Below are 17,780 nucleotides of genomic sequence, written 5' to 3'. Positions count from 1 at the left end.
GGGTAGGTTGCCATCAAAGTAGAATTCCCAGTTTCAATATGGAGAACTGCGGTTGTTGCTTTCAATGTTATAAGTTAAAAAGTTTTTCTTTATGTTATGCAGTGAAGCCCTTTACCATAAATATTTCTGTTCTTTTTCTCTGGAAATTGTTATACTTCACTTATCCTCACTTGCAGGATAGAAGAACAGCTGTTCTGCTCTTACCCTGTTTTATCCCCATATTCCACCTCAGTGTCCAGTGTCAATGTTCATTTTCAGGAGAAGCAGCATCAAGAATAGAAAAAAAGTATAATATGGTCCTTGCCCAGTACAGGCCCTGGTCTCCAGCAGAGCATCACAAGCCATATTTCTCTAGTTTTCAGCATCGATAACATTTTCACACACCGTAGGCAGCTTCATGCTACATTTGGGGAGGCAGAGCATGTTGCAATTCTTGCACTGCTGATGGAAGGAAAAGGGAAAGTCTTGTGCGATCTGCCAGGTAGGAAATTTTCTTTCTAACGAACTGACAGGTGCTTGATAATATATAAAAAGGGGAACCCTTCCTTCCGCCTCCTAATGCATGTAGCCCCTGGGAGCTGTGCCGCTTGAGTTTGTCCTTTGGTCAGCTTGTGCCCAGCAGACCATAGTAAGTCATCCTTGTCGTTCCCTCAGCAAACGTGCTCTGAACTGAGCCTGGAGTTAAGTTTTTATTTAGGCAGTAGGAGCATCTGATGTAGCTGGCAAAGTCAGAGGTCCTGTGGGCACGTGGTACCAGGCATTAAATAGTGTCTGTTGAATGCAGCCTAAGTGCCTATTATCCTTGTCAGTTTTCTGGTGGCTTTTCAGCTATTGTATAGCATACCAGGTGAAGAGACCTTTTTGAACAGATAGTTATACATAGCATTAAAATGACATTATTTTTGTCTTCCTGTTAAAAATATTGTTTTGCTTCAGTAGCTGATACATGGGTTACAACTATTAGTTTTAATTGTGATCTTATGTTTCTATACATTTACATTATTGTATAAAGCTGCCTTCACTAGTTTACAGATACTGTGAGTTCTGGTTTGGCTCAGAACTTACATTGGGAAAGAAAATGTCTCTTGGACAGTTCTCCATTACCATCATTCTTAGATCCGTGAGTTGAAACAGTTTCATGCATTTTTAAAAATTCTAGGTAGGACAGTTGTTTTCAGAAGGAAGCATTTTCCGATCGTATCTGCAAGCCTGACTTGGCAATATGAAGAACATACAATCAAATTGGACTGTGAATGCAGAAGACATTGATTGTATTCATTTCCATTGTCCAAGTTAAAAAAAAAGATGAAAAAATCAAACAAAAATACTGAAAGACTTCTTTCACTTTGTTGTTGTTTTAAAAGTACCATTCCTTGTAATCAATAGAAAGAATAAAAGTTTTATAAAAATAAGGGCATTTACAGATCTTGCCATGTTTTCCTTAGGTTCGCCTGTAAGACTGAGTAGGAAAAGCGTCTAGACTTCCATGGGTAGAGCATCTAGACTCTTGTGGACTCTCACATGAGCTTCCTCCGTGCTCTGCCTCTTCATAGTGCAGAGACAAAACAGACCTTTGGGGTTTTTCTTTCTGAAGTGCTTTAAACACAGTTGCTTAGGAACACTTTTATTTGCATACGGTTTTCCTCAGGCCCAGGTAGTGTGAAGTTCCGCATTAACAGCACCATAGCCTAAACCAAGGCTTGTCTGGCCCCAGGTGGTCTCTCACACGACGTGGCTTGCAGGTGCTTGGAGAAAGAAAGGAAGAAACAGGGCTATTAGGTCCTGAGTAGGTACATTAGAAAAGGCAGTGACAGTGTCCCATCCATGTCCTACCATGCCAGTTATTCCAAAGGAGAACAGCCGTATCATTTTGCACGTGTAGCTTTTCCTCTGTTCTGGTGCGTACTGGCCAAGGAGGCTTTGCCGTACTGGTAGTACTTGCTGCCTCACCTGCTACTACCTGGACATGAACCTCTTCCCCACGTATCGTTTATCCTTCACCCACGTGGTACCTCTTGGAGTACCTTGCAGAGTAGGTGAGAGGCAGCAGATCCGAGGGTGAAACTTCGTCACATCACTGAAAGGTGTTGGCTGATGCATGAATAGCAGAAAAGTCCTTGACAGGACCAAAAATCTGTCTTTGCCAAAGTGCAGCCACAAGCCTGAAGACAAAAGGAGGGTAGCTGAGAATAACTTGCAAAAGACTGAGGATGTTTGATTATATAGGTCCTAGGATGATATGTTCATAAAGCTCTATATCGTTTAGTAAAACCTGGAGTTCTACTGAGTTCTTGCAAGAACATTATTGGGAAGCCTTATTAGACTTACACAGCCTTTACCATAGCTTTATTAACATGTGTGGTTTTTTAATTAAGATGTGGACTACTTGAGGGAGCACCTGAATGGTTCCCTAATGAATTTGTTACATTAATTTCCTTCAGAAAGCACATCTGAGCCTAACTTAAATTCCTCCTGCAATTAATTTATGTAATTTATTCTAGTAAGTGCTGTAGCTTTTCCCTGTAATTGTTCGCTGGATTGACAGGTTTAATTTCATGTAACATGAGAGCCTGCAGTACTGAGTTTGCAGTGCTTCATAAAAGTTGATATTACATGTTGTGCTGTTGGATTTTGGCAAGAAGGCAGCAATAAAATATTCCCGTAAAATAGAAATGTCCAAGTGACAGATATTGAGGCCAAAATTTTTTTTTAAAAAATGACTCTCTAAAGGCAGGTCTTAAATCCATATTTAATCATGTAAGTAAATGACCAGATTTTTACACGTGCAGCTTCAGAGCTTGAGATCCAGCGAAGTACTTAGCCACGCAGGTTGTGTGTGCCTTGCACACCCAAGAGCAGTTTCCAGAAGAGATTCCTACACTTGAGGCCAACAACAAGCTTTCCAGGCACACCGCTGGCTCTTGCTGTCCCTCCCTGGTGAGCTCCAGAGATCACAGGATGTGTCCCTATATAATAAAAGTCAGATCTGTGCCCATGGAGACACATATGTGCAATCCTTGGATGCTCAGCACTGCTAAAGTTTGGAAACTTATTTAAAAGCTAAGTGGAGATTTAGGATTCTAAGTTTAGTTACTCTTTAAAGAAACATCCTTGGCTTTTCTCTCAAATGAGAGATGTTTGTCATGATTAAAATAAACTACGAATTGCACCTTTGCCAGTCACAATACTGGCTTCTGTGGTTTCCTTGGTGGTGGATCAGACCCTCCCTCCTCCCGTCACAGACACCACATCCATGCCGTCACTTGTGCTACGTGATGCTGGTGACTGCCCCGCAGCATCCTTGCATGCCACCGTGTTTTCATTCTCCGTGTGCCAATCAGATTGTAAATGGCATTTATAGAAACATGGAGCTGACCTTCTCTGTTCTGTGACTTTTCAGGTAATCTCTTTGATTTGTTCTGAAGTTTCAGACTTCAGCTGGAGCCCTGCAGTAACCCTGCACACGAACCTTGGGTTGCAAATAGGTTCAAATCAGATGTTGCTAATAATTGAGGGTGAAGAACATTCTGCTTTGACTTTTAACATCATATACATTTCCCTCTCTTTTCTAATGTTTTTCCCGCATGCTGCTGTTCTTTGCTTTCCTCCTGCCCTCCATTTATCTTTCTGCCTGCTGGCCTTTGCAGTCTGGTACTCGGTGCTGTGTGGACTGGCAGAAGGGCTGGTCGAGCCCAGGGCTGAGAAGTCCTGAGTTCCCACTCTTGGATGAGACACTGACCTCTTGGACCCCTTGGAGAAGTTTCAACCTCTTCGCCTGTGGTGCAGAAATAACTTGCCTCCCCAAGGAGGGCTGTGGGGATGGAGTGGTTTCGCAGCAGCATGGTCCAAGCTGAGCTCAGCCTCCCAGATGCAATGAAGCGCTGAGACACAACTGGGACAAGGGAGCGTCGCAGGAAGTGGGGAGGGAAGAGGAAGGATGAGAAAAGATGTTGAATCAGGACAACAGCTTAGACGTCTGCTGTGGTTGCTGGTAGGGGATGAAGCAAGAGCATCCTGATGCTGTGGGTAGGGACAGGTTATCTCTGCCCCTCTGCACCTGCCCCTTCCCTGGCTGAAGATCTCCTGCCACTCTGTGCCAGCAGCACCAACACGCTGCTTTGCCAGGGCTTCAGCAAAACGGACCTGTTTGGGTTTTTTTATGACTTTCAAGTATTTTTTCACTAAGTGCCTTTTTCTTGGGATTTTAATTTACCTTTGAACACCAAATACCATTTTGAAAAATCTTTCTGCTTCTACCATTTCTTTTTACCCTTCGTTTCTGCTAATCCAATCCATAGCACCTGAATCACAGCCCTGTTTTGAACGCAGCTCACTGTAGTGTTGACTTGGCCTTCAGCATTTCAAGGTTGCCCAGAGGCTTGCTGCTCACTAGGGGCTGCCAGCAGCATGGACATGGCTGCCCGAGCCGGAGCCACACATTCTCTGGATGCTCTCTTCTCGCAGGCTGAGAAACGCACCTCTCTTCCATAATCCCCCAAGCTAAAATGGAGTCGATTCTGATTTTTCACCTTCTGCTGATGTTACTGATGGGCAGTAACAAATGTCTTGTATTCTGGCCCGTCCTTCCTCATCACACAGTGCCACACTCACTTACCAGCTTTCCTTTTAGATGCAGCAGAGAGCATGATTTAATACAAATCAGATTTAAGAATAAAGATTCAAATGCATGGCAGAATCCATCGGGAAGAAATGTGAGAGGAGAATCACACAAATTTCATCCTAGTTTTGGTTTTTACACTTTTTTTTCGCTTGCCAAAAACAGCCATGGTTTATGTAACTATATGCATTTGTACCAACTTTTTCGTAACAATCTTAATGCATGACTGTGTCAAGACTGTTATAAAACATATGGCTGTGGGTATACATATACATGCTTTTAGATGTATCTGCTAGCAAAAGAAGGGCTCCTATTGCTATGCTATCATCTAAAGTGTAAAAATAGAAGATTTTCATTACTTTAATATCATAGTGCTGTATTTTGAGTTCTGACCCTCAAGGCACCCTATATCTCTGTTCTTTTTCTCTCTTTTCGCTGACGAGCAAATTAACCCTGCATGTCTAGAAAATCGCTTGCATAATGCAATCCTGATGCTGGATTTTCTCTTCTTCACAATACCAGTTTTATACTCTATTCCATACTTCAATGTGTGCTTCTAAAATGGCTTGGCTACTCTGCCAGCTCCATTCCAGGGTTTGCAGGGTTTATATTAGTTTATTTCTGTAAATGGACTATAGAGAGAGCCTAAGGTACACAGAGCCTAAGTTAATACCAATAAAACAGAGTAAAGTGGTCAGCTTTTCAGCTTTCATAAATTTTTAACTTTGTACAATCATAGCCGTTCGGTGATGTCTCAGAAGTATCAAAGACCTTCACAAAGTGTGAATAATTATCATACTGCTTTAGAGAAAGAACAAGTTTGTTTACAACGCCTGGACCACTCACCAAAAGAGACAAAGCACCGTGAAAGGTTTTCTGACACACAGGTCTGAAATTCTCATTTGTTGCATTCAGGGAGGGAATAATCAATTACATGCCACTGTATAATTATAGATCTTTTTGGTTCACAATGTCTGTGTCCTTTTCTTAAAGTATCTTCACATTTGATTTCAGAAATCAGTAGAAAAACAGGTCCAGTTGGATTTCTGGGTCGCCCCAGACTGCAGAGAAGAGCATCTCCATTCTCGTCTTTCCAAGCTTCTTGTGAAAATGGATTAGTTCTGGTACAAATGATTATGTAGATTTTGTAGCTTAAGAGGAGATATGCTTTCTTTGATGAAAAAGTTCAAAAGTAGGTCAAAAATAAGGGCCAGCAGTCTCATGCTGTTAGACACTGGATGTAGCTGCTGACACTCTGACTCCCCTCAAATTCAGCACAAGTGGACAGAAGCAGAACAGAAGCAATATCGGTGAGGTCGGGCACCGCTTACTGCAGAACCAGGTTGTGTTCTTCTTGATATGTCATCAAGATCTTGAATATGTGCTTTAAAATCTTTAGTCCCACACTGGTTAACGGTGATTTTTTTTTCCACAACTGGGCTTCGTCAAGTCTAACAGGAAAGCAATAACCCCATATTTCATTTAAATGCCTTTTCCCATATATAATAGGGCATGGGATTCAAAAGAATTCATTCAGCATGCTCTCCTAATACCATTTAACTTCCCGTGAAAAAACAGTAACAGGAAGAGTTATTTTAATTAGCACATAAGCTGTGCAACAGCTAATGTATTCCACCTCTTCATTGTTGTAAAAGGAGCAGATTTCTTGGTAGCATGAAGCAGCAGAGAAGAGGGTTTGTGTTCTGCTCTCCATATGCGCACACAGCCCCATTCATGGGGAAGGTGTGAACGGGAGGTGATTTGTAGCCGCCTGCCATTTGTACAACACAAGCTTCTGTTGTTCTCCAGGCTGAAGAGAAACCGGGTTTCCTTCTTCAAACCTACTGCAGTGCGACAGGTAGGCAGCAGCTTTTGGAGAACCTGAGATTTTGTTATTAATTTCAACAAGAAGGGATTGCAAAGAAAACTCATTTTTTAATTTACGTTTTTAAAAAAGTAGACAGAATGTCAGGCTGGAAAGAGAGCCATGACTTGCCCAGACAGCTGATTTTTCTTGATCAGAAGTCCCAAGGAAGCTGCATTTTAGAGAAACCTTTGAAAGCATGGCTCTTTTCCCTCTGTCTGGTCAGCCTTAAACTGGCACCAGACCGGAGCTTCAACTCCTGCTGCCTCCCTGCTCCACACTGGGTCCAGCACCACGCTCTGCTGTGGAGACTGGAAGCATGAACTGAGCCCGTGCTCCAGCGCTCCTTGGGATATGCTCTGGTCTGCTGGGAGGCACAGTTGAACACGGAGGGTGAGGAGCTGCTGGTGTGTTGCATGGCTTGCCAGGGCTCTTGTTTTGGTGTGGGCGATGGTGACGAAGCTATGTGGCCTCTTAAGCAGCTGCTGAGGGTGGATGATTTCATGGCCTCCTCCAGCCCACGAGTGTGTCAGCACAAGCTGTAAAGCGAAGCCTGAGCTCCAGGCAGCATTTCCCTGGCCATGAGCGATGTTACAGAGGCTGTGCTTCACTGAGAAATGGCTTGAGAGAAGATTGTCTCTGTTACAAAAATCAAAGCGGGACATACCAGGCCAGGCAAGGTGAGGAGCATCTCAGGGTCTCCCAGCTATGAAGCTCGACTGTCCGATAGAAACTGCCCTGTAGTTCCCGAAATGAGAAGTGAGAAGCTGGTTTGAAACTTCTTGGTCGTAAGGTTCTTATTAAAATAAAAAGAGTGAGAGAAGAGTGATGCCAACAGGAGAAGGAAGCAAATATTTATTTTCATGAGAAATATAACTGTAGGGCCAAAACAAAATACTTTTAAATGGTCCAAGAAAATAAACGATTAAGAAAAAAAGAATGTCCCAAGCAAATCCAACTTGATGTGATTTTCACCTTGCCTGAACTTGTTCAACGGGGGGGACTTGTGTTCGCTAGTGAAAGGAAACATTGCAGGGATGGCTTGGCCAAAAGCAGTGGCTTTTGCTGAGAAAGGATTGAAGAGAGGACAAAGAAAAAATAACTACTTACATTAGCTAGGGACTGCTTATCTCTCACGTGGCTAAAGCAGAGAAAGCTCATCTCTCAGAGAGAAGAGAAATCTAGTAATACAATAATGAGATAAGGCTTTTCGTTTAATTTTTCCTTTGCAAACTGTTTTATAAATGTTAACTATTAAATATGCATAGCCTCTGAATTGGGAGCTAACATGTGTTTTCCCATGGGCAGGGTAAAAGCACCCTGACAATACAAGATCTCCTCTGAATATTTTGCCTGTGCTAGTGATAAATATAAACCAGGATTTGTCACCTCAGACTTTATTTATTGACCTCATCTGTCCAGGAGGTGTTCAGTTTCACTTTTTTCAGCTGTTGGACACCATTCCATTGCACATGAACCAGCACAAGATGACTCGCAGGAGCCATCTCTCTGATTTCAAGAGCACCAGTGGAGTGGGGCAGTGAGCTGCAGAGTGGGGTTTGTGTTCAGGGCTTTCATTGACAACACACGGGCTCCTCTGCCAAATGGAAAACTAAGCTTTGGTCAATCAGAGTATCAGAGCACACAGATCTTACACATACATTAACAACAAAAATATTTCTGTAAGTTATTTTGCATTAATTAAAAAAAAAAAATAACTTCAAGAGCTCTGTCCACAAATAGATGAGTGTCTGCCTTAGAATTACAACATGGGAGTCACCGAGTCCTGGTTCGTGTTCGCTTCGTTGCTTTGTGGGATATGATGGCATAAATCCTCAGCAGCTTGGTCTGATGTAGCCCTGCAGAAGTACAGTTATTTTTTCTGCTCTGCTGCACCAGCTGGGAATCTGACTTGGAGCATTTCAACAAAAAATGCTCAGACAAAATGAAAGCTCTGTGTCTAATTACCATCTTGTAGGAATAGTTTCAGACCTCTGTAAGTGTGTGTGTATGTGTATATATTATATATATGTTCTGCTGTACAGAATGCAAAGATCTGAAAGAGTAATCCAGATTAGCTAACTATTAGGACTTCCCTGTAAGTTTTCAAAATTTGTACTGCCTTTTTTGTTGTTCCTTTAGTGCATAAGAACTCCATCTTCTGTCAGTTGTAGAGGGATGATTGCTTAGAAAAAATCCTCACCAAAAAAACAGGCACCATCACGGCAGGCGCTGGGACCTGCAGAGAGACATCATCCTCTCAGCAGGATCCTCTGCAGACAGAGAGGTTTGCTGGTGCAGGACCGATTGACCAGGGGATGGACACACCAACCACTACTGCAGCATCCCCTGGAGAAGACACTGGCGATAAGCAGGAATGAGTGTGTGTTTGTGTGTGCATGTGGCAAAAAGGCTTAATTTGTGCTGGATTTTCCGCTGCAGGGATGAGGAGTCAAATGAGAAGAGAGGCAGGCAGAAATGTCAGAAGGTGCAGAGCTGTGTTGACAGGGCAATACAAACACCAGGTGATTCAGTTATCTCTCACTTGGCTAATTCTAATCAGCAGGTCAGCTGAGAAAGCATTTTTTCAACTCTTCTGTGCGATATAGGTCCTGTGGTGAGGGGATGGAGCCAAGGCTCAGAATTTCGTTTTGCCAAGACGCTGCCTGGCTGCCTGGAGGGACCTTTTACATGGTCCTTCAAATGGAGTTTGGCCTCAGTGGAAGATAAGCATTGTATCTTAGCAGAAGTGCTTTGGAAAAATACATTAAAAATAATAATTGTGCCACTTTGAGGGATAAAGACTTTTTTATGGTCATACAGTTCTTTCCAGTGCGTAGCTATCATTTCTGCTGTATTTAGCACAAACTCTTCCCATTTTTCTTGTTGCAAAGGAAGGAAATGCATTTGGAGTGAGCAGGCTACCAGCCGGGGCTTGGGTACAATGTCTGAGAAGCAGTTCCCCTCTTCATGGCTGTTTTGCCCGAAGAAGACCAGCAAACCAGCTGTCTTCTTTCCATGTGGGACTCTTCTTCAGGGCCATTCCTCAGGGCCTGCTAGCATGGGATCTTCTGTGTGCTGTGGAGAGCAAAACATACCCTAAGCTGATGCAATTGCTGTATGGTTTAGGTTACAGATGTGTTACAGAGGTGCCTCTGCACTTTGCTTGCTGTCTACGATTTTTGCCTTCTTGCTTAGCTATAGAGACTTGTGCCATGCTGAGGATGTGCTGTCTAACAAGCTCCTGAGTTTCTACAATATGACATGATGAAACTAATTTAAAATTTCCTCCCAGTTATTCTTTTCCTACTGCTTATTATCAAAACACTTGGAAGTTTTTCACTCAGTCAGCTCCGTGTTTCTTTATTTCTTTAGGCTGTAACTCGTCACTGAACCTGACATCTCAGAAAGCCACAGATGCAGTGGACGATATCTTTCGGTCCCTCAGGGATATTGCAAGAGCTCGAATGCACATGAAACAGTTTAATTCCATATATAATCCAGGCAGCAACACCCACCAGGCAAGTGGATCTTTCTTTTCCCTGTGTATGTTATTTCTCTAGCATGCTGTCAAAATTACAGCGCTAATTTTGCTGATGTGCTAATCCAATATGTGTTCTGCCCATGTGGAAGATATTTAAGTGTAGATTTTATAATTGACCTGATCATCAAGAGCTTCCTCAAACCCTTTGTCCAAACTCTGGCATATCTGTGTCAGTGTCAACAAAGAATTGTCTGAGGAGGCATTTTAGGATTTGCTCTGCAGCGCTGTGATATGACATAAATACCTGTGAAAGGCAGGACTAGGTCAAGACAGTTCTGGAACAAGACATAGCAAAGCTGGATGCCTGATACAGCAGCTATATTCCTGTGTATTTTCTCTCCTGTCTCTATAAATGCAAGAGGTGCATTACTCCTGTTTGTAAACAGGTGAAAATGCAGCTTTTGTTTCTAAAATATGAACACATGAACTATGATATTACTGTAGGTCATCAGGACTAATATACAGAGGTTTTCTCTCTCCTCGTCTCCCCTGAGGTGTTTTAACTTTTTCAGTTAAAAATAGTTTTACAATGGAAAGCACATACAGTGATTTAGAGAGAGACTGTAAAACTTGATTCCAGCCTTAAGCCAGAAAAAAATCCTTCCAAACTCGTAAGTATGCTGTGGACAAGCAAAGGGATGTAGTTCAAATTAAGGAATGCTTTGTAAGAGCAGGAATTGGGAGTGTTGCAAGTTGTCGCTGGAAAGCTAAGGTGCAGAAAACTTGTTACTGAAGTCTCCTGGCACTTAGGACCAGTCCAGTGTCTGAAATAGGGAAAATTGTTAAGCATTTAATACAGTTCAGCAGGGAGGGCAGTCAGATGATAAGAAAATACCCTCTAAAAGTTTCCTGGAAGTGTAATTAGCATCAATATGTTCTTTGGATGTAACCCAGGTTGTTTGCTTAGGGCTAAGTGCTGGAACACACAAGGGATGTATTAACACCTTGCAGCCCCCTAACCTGGCTATACATTGGATTTAATTGCTTGAATAGAACCAACCTTCTGCTGAGGGCAGCTCAGGAGGTTTAGAGTAGCAGAAATAAGCAGGCAGTAGGTTTTTTTCCATCATACACACAGCTCTCTACAAATGGACCTCTCTTTTGACTGGCAGGTGTTAGTACATGGGTTGCGTGCAATCAGTGTAGTTCCTCTAAAGAAGTACTGCCCTTCCCATGGCCATACACATCCCCTGCCCAGCTTAGTGCTATGGAAATGGATTTAGCCTATAGGTGCTTTTCCACTTTGCCTGGTAAGCTGGGAAGCCTCCATTTCTTGCTAAGACTCTAAAAAGGTCTCTATAGATAAGTATAGTATAGATATAGTGAGAATCGAATAGCCTCTTAGAAGGACTCTTTGTAGCAATGAAGTTCGTATGTCTTACATAAAATGATGAATGTTTTCATCAGGTTATCAGACCAGTTCATGTAGCGACAATGCAAGAGAAGAGTGTTTATTTTGCCTGATACCGTAACTACTGTTCTTTTCCTTTCATCTTGATCTGAAGTGTATTCCTCCCTCCTTCCCTTGCTCCCTTCCTCTCTCCCTCCCTCCCTCCCTCCTTCCATCTCTCCATCTCCTTTTCTCATTCTTTCTCTCTCTTTTTCTCTCTCCTTTTCTCCTTATAATCTTGTCTGAGATATGTCCCATAGCCACTGAAGTTTCTAACAACTATTTTAAACACAATTTGCACCCTGCCAAAATTTAAAGTTGATAAAAATTTAATTACATGAGTTAGAAATCAATGCAGCTATTGGGGGTTGTATTAAAAAAAAAAAAAGGTAAAAAAATCTTTAAAAATTTAATAGATTAATTTCAAGTCATAAAAGATTTTGAAAATATTTGAAACTCTCATAACTAAAAAAAAGGTGATTCTAGTATCTGCCTTTTAGTCTCTGTGTAGCTGAACTGGATCATTTTGAAGGGCACTGAATTCTGGTGCTGAAAATTCAGACATATAAAAGCATAGCACGTTTTTAACATCTTTTGAGTACATAGTTTTGTCTGAAGTCAGACAATATTTTTCCTTCCATTTCATGCAGTAAGGATGTCTGTTTAACTGTGATTTGATCTCTACTCCAAAAATATTTCATTCTTAATGTCATTCTGTTCCTCATCTATGAAGATATTAAACAGATTTTTATACGCAGGACTTCATGCCTGCATGTGTATTTTCAAACAGTTGTTTATTGCATGACTAGATTTGACACAAATCTTGGCATGTTCTCCTGAAAGATCCTGCAGCTCATGTCTGCTGTAACGTGCTTTGTTGGCTCAATTAAAAATTATGCACATGTTGTGAGAAGAATTAGATGAGTTGTATAAATCTTCGTTGACAGGATTGTATTCAAAAACTGTAAGTTTTGTTTCTCACTGTAAAGTGTTGGATGAAAAACATTTCTTTAATTACTCCAGAAAATTCTAGTTTCAAGCCAAGCAGCTTGCTTTTTATTTTCCATCCATTTTTGTGTTTATTTTGCATGATGTCTCTTGTAGATATCATCTTTACAAAATGAATGATGTTATACTCGATTCCCTTAAGAAATCTAGGGGATGATGTATACCTGGGCTAGTCCCAAAGGAAACCAAATGTGCGAATTTGAAAGCTGCTGATTTTCTAAGACTGTTGCGCTTCCTGAAACGATTGTGGTTCCGTTGCAGTTGGGGCAAAGTTGAAAGCAGCAAAACAAAACTCTTATCTGTAAACCGAGTAAGGTTGAATTTTCATTAAAGAGCATCTTTCCACAAGTCCGTAAAATTTTTATCTTAGAAACTTTTTCAGGATGGCAGAGTGGGTCAAACCTTGGTAAAGAAATGTGGAAACTTCTAGGCTACTAATTCATATTCAGCAGTGGTTTGTGGACCCTGAAGAGGATGCAGGATGGATCCTTTGGAAGTGGATCTTCCACAACGCTGACCGTTCGTAGCTTTGCATCTTCCACTTTTCCTGTTCCCTGACTTCTCAAGGTCTGACATACGTGATATCCGTGGGGTTGTTTGGACTATTATTCTCAAGGTTTCCCACAGGTATTACGTAGAGTGCCCTGGCTATAGAAGCTGAAGGACTAACAGGGACTCCTTATCTTTGCTTTCCCATGAGGGACAAACAGGCAGATTGGCCTCTCCCAGTCCTGCTGCTAACCCGGCTTCCATGTTGACATGATGCCTGGGGGAAGGCAGGAGTGGTCCATAAGCAACCCCTCCTAAAAATCCTGATTGAAGCATTTATAAAATCATTACAAAGGGAATGAGATCTTCTGGGTGCACGATGGGCAACAGAGTGTCATCCCTATTGCTATCCGTTTCTGTACTTCCTACAAAAATATTCCAGAGGAATTAGAAGTCCCCTTTCTTCCTTGCCTCCCTTTACTCATATAATACACATGGGGCAGAGTAAATGAGTGGCCACCTTCCTGTCTTCTCAGTGTGATGCTGTGCAGGTGCACACCATTTGCGGTCAAGGTCACAAAGACCACTGCCGCTTCGATAATTTTTTAACTCTCTGAATGGTTTCCTTTCTAGGATAATTATTTTTGTTACCTTTAATGCAAATAAAATGTTTAGTTGCACCAAGTCTAAACAGCTTTATTGACAGTGCGTTGTTCATTTTTTGCAGGCTTCTTACAAACCGCTGCTGAAACAGATAGTGGAAGAGATCTGTAATCCTGATCGACCTGATCCTGTTGATATTGAGCATATGTCATCAGGCCTCACTGATCTCCTTAAAACTGGATTCAGCATGTTCATGAAGGTAAACCAAGTTTCCCAAGCTTATCTGTAAGATTTTCCTGAGGTCATAGCATCATATAGCTTATTTTATGTATTTGAGTTTATATTGTTCAACAGAACTTAAGGGATGGTTAGGAGAGTTAAATCCTTGTAGAGGGGGCTGGGAATATCTTGAGGCACCATGTTGCAGGTCCAGTACAGATGTTTAGCACCTGCTGAACAAAACAAGAGGAATGGAACAGACTGGACACCTACCTAAATGAGGTGATATGTCTGGGAAGAGGCAGTGTGGCTTTGCTAAAGGGAAGTCCTGCCTCACATAGCTTTCAGAGCTCTTCAGAGACACCCAGCAAGCACATTCAGAAGCAAGCGCCAGTTCATATAATCTACCTGGATTTCCAAAAGGGATTCGGCAAGGCACCTCATCAAAGGATTTTAAAGACACCAAGCAGCCTTGAGATAGGAGAGAAGTAAGTACAAATAGTCAGGTCTCACAGGGAAGAAAGTTCATCAGAGGAGCTCCATATTCAGTGCCTTTTCAATAACTTGATAAGGTTCGACTTGGGGAGGACAGAAGTCAGATGTTGCCTTGTGGATGCTCTTAGCATGTTTTAAGGCAGTCTTTCTACAAGAGCTTACTCTGCTTTACAAATTAGCCTATGCTATGTGTTTGTTAAATGTCTACAGAGATGAAGTGTGGAGTACCTAGCATGCTGTACATTCAGCTCTATCTTACTACATATCCTGAGTTCTCCATCGAAGAGTATTATGGGAGAGTATGAAGTATATCATGGCAATATGTACCTGTAAGCACCTGCATCTCTGCTAGTAAGAAAAATATCCTACTGTAAGGAATATATAACAGATGAGCAAGTGAACCTTGTGTAGGATGAATATTTCATAGGCGTCCTCACATACCTCACAAATGTGTCCATGCTTGCTCGTTTAGTTTGTAGCCTGGCTTGTTGGCAAGTGCTCAAATACTACATAAATGAGTTTCTGACCAGCCTGTATTTCTCACACAAAACGATCTTCTCCACTGACTGCACCATCAGCACTGTAATTATTTCATGAGCTTCCTTGTGTTTGTACTTCTTCCTCAATGCCTGAATATAAATGCCAACTCACATAAACATGCTTTGGTAAGTGATGGACTCAGATATGTTCAACCAGGACAGACTGTTAAAGCTACCTCTCATCCAGAAGTTGTTTCTCTGGTGGATTTGTTTGTTTTGAAGCTTAAGGAAGGTGAAGGGAAAAGGCCTCGCTGCCGCCAGGTTTTCTCTTTTGACTGCTGCTCTAGAACACACATGTTTTGTGATGATCTGAGCTTAGTATCATTGGTACCAAGTGCCTTGCATGGCGGTCTGTTTTCTGGTGATCAATGAGTTTTCCTTTTTCCAGTTACTCAGCTAAATAAATTGGTTTCTGGTTGGTCACAAATACCAGATGCATTGGTGCTGGTGTCCTCTTTGGCAGAGATAGCCCCAGCGGGGCAGTAGAAGTTGTTTCTACTGACTTGCCTCTGAGGAAAACACTGTGTTTTGTGAGCTTCCATGAGAACAAACCTGTCCTCTAACCCCTTGCTGCTTCAGTTTTAGAGTTTTATTGACTGCTGTCACTCCGTTTCCCCATATCCCTCTCTGCCTGTCCTCCATGCAGACACATGTGCCAGCAAAGAGCCCTTTAACCACCAGCTTTGGGAGGAAATGCAGCAGTGGTGGGCTCAGAGCTGGAGAGAAGGATGATGTCCAGCTGGGATGCTCTGCTAGCTCTGGGAGCCATCTCTCCTTCTTCCTTCAGTCTCTTTCACTCTATGTAATGGTTTTACTTTTTTCTTGGTTGGTCTTTCTAATTGCCCGAGATAACTGTCCCATTTTTTTTTAACACATGAAATTTTGAACTGAAAGTGTATTTCATTTGGGGATTGTTGCAAAATTCAGATTGCGCAGTAAATGCAATTCAGAGGCTTCAGAAATGTCCCAAACCAACCAAACTTTAGAAGGATCCCAGAAGATACACATTGCTTTTGTTGCCGTCCATTTCAGTTCTTCTCTGTATCACAGAAATGAGTTGTGTTTAGCTATACACAGCCAGTTCCTTCAATAGAGAGAGCCTTGGGTGGTTGTATTATCAAACAAAAAAATCTTGGCAGAAACTTACATTCTTAACACAGCCAAATATTTTGTACCCAAAGTATTGTCTTCCTTCAAAACACTTGTACATAGCATAACAAAATTACAGATTCCAAGACCCTTTTCATTGCAATTTTAATTTAATTTAAAGTTTGCATGCCTAATAGTATTTTTAATATGCATTTCTGGAATTTGTGGTTTGAACTTTAGTCTTCTGAAAAATAATAAGTTTTATATAGGCACCATGTGTTTGGATCTAGGTTTTATTTTGACTGAAGGAAATGATTTGTTAAGACATTTTCTCTTTAGCATTGCCATGAAAGCTTGTGTTTTCCAATTAATACTCTTATACTGGGTGTCCTTTCAGTGTTATGCATGCATGTGTATGATGAGTTTGTTGTCGCTAGTAAGGACATTAAGAAATAGAGACTTTATTCAATAGCAAGCCTCTGAAGTTCGAGGTCTTTGCGTTAAGTCTTGGGTCGTTGAGAATCTTTGTGACATGGAGTTGAGCCGTTTGCTCTTGCGACAGGGTTAAGAAGAGCAAAGAGCTATGAAAAGAAATAAAACAGTAATTCCTGTATTACCTCAAAGTTCCGTAGCAGAGCATTTTGTCAACTTTTATCTTCACCATCTTTGTGAGCCGTTATTTCTTTAACATTGTGTCTCTGCTTACAGCAATTATGGCATGAAATTCTCTAATATTTTAACAAGTAGTAGTTCTACTTGGCCTGCTTTGTAAGTATTTGGGTCTTACTTAAACTTCTCATGGTGTTTGTAATAGGAATGGACATTTTTTCATTTGAGATTGACACTACGTTGTATCCGGATAGTAAGAAGCGAGAAGTCTGATGTGGGAAAGTGCATAAAGAAAGTCTTTGTAAGCTCCAGTGTATCCATTCAATTGGTCTGTTGGTATAACGGAATATTGCTCAATATCACACCAGAATTGCTGGACACTGCTGAATTGTAGTATGTGCTATCTGTGCCGTCAGCTCAGTGAATATGTCTGGCAAAGTGGGGGTGATTAAGAGAATAAACACCCAGTACACAAATACTCAGCTCACTAATACATCTGTCTAAGTCTTTTTGTACTGGTTTCAGGCTCCCAGGGAATTGAAGAGCTCCCTGCCTGGGGAGCAGCGTTGCACGGGGAGCCCTGTGTAATCAAAGGCCAGCTAGCCTGGAGAGAGAGTACGCCATCCCCCAGTGCTTGCTTCAAAGGGAAGAGTCTTTTCTGAAGGTTGCCAGTCAGAAAGCCTGACAGAGCTGCAGGATGAAAAACTGCCCAAAGACTAAATATAGGGCAACCACAACAAGGAAGAGAAGAAGAGCTGTACCCTCAGGAGCTGCAGGCGCAGGGATCAAAGATAGCTGCCGTGGTGGTGAAAGCAAAGGAACCGCGCTCCGCCCAAGCATGGGTTGATGACCACTTTTATCCTGTCAAGTGAATGCTGTCGAAAACCTACGCTTGTGGAAGGAGAGGGGGCGGAGAGTCTAAAAAGGAGCAAATGAAACTGTTCTCACTGTCTCTTTTCGGAGCCAAACATTTGGAGCATTTCATACTCAAAGGTGGTGTGACGAGCAATCGCATGGGCTCCGTTGACATCACTCCCAAAGACTGTGTTTTATCAAGAAAGAAAGAGTTTGCTGGGAAACAGAAAAGCAGTCAAACTTCTAGAAGTGGTTAAGAGGAAACTGATGTAAAGTGTCACCTTCACATTTGAAATTAAAACATGGTTTTATAAAGTCTTGACTGAAGTGGAATGTTTGTGCCATTTTAGTGATAATTGGGGAAAAATGAAACAAGTATTTTGTTTGGGCTAAAGTTTATATTAGTTACAGCCCAGTCCTAGAAGTATTGAAAACTCTGAAGTGAAACAAGCTAGAAC

At 41.8% G+C, this 17,780-nt stretch overlaps 1 protein-coding gene across 2 annotated transcripts in view; it reads left to right on the top strand.

Moving 5' to 3' along the window:
• SCFD2 (sec1 family domain containing 2) overlaps positions 1-17,780 on the top strand; it is a 209,287-nt gene that overhangs the window by 185,209 nt on the left and 6,298 nt on the right. For both annotated transcript variants that reach the window (XM_086612205.1, XM_086612206.1), the window contains 2 exons: positions 9,858-10,003; positions 13,641-13,775. In XM_086612205.1, the coding sequence (XP_086468331.1) occupies positions 9,858-10,003; positions 13,641-13,775 (281 nt within the window). The remainder of the gene's footprint in view (positions 1-9,857; positions 10,004-13,640; positions 13,776-17,780) is intronic.

This window comes from Tauraco erythrolophus, chromosome 5 (genome assembly GCF_009769465.1).
Source record: "Tauraco erythrolophus isolate bTauEry1 chromosome 5, bTauEry1.pri, whole genome shotgun sequence".
Lineage (NCBI taxonomy): Eukaryota > Metazoa > Chordata > Aves > Musophagiformes > Musophagidae > Tauraco > Tauraco erythrolophus.
Note: the sequence above shows the minus strand (reverse complement) of the source record. Positions and strands in the feature narration are given on the sequence as shown.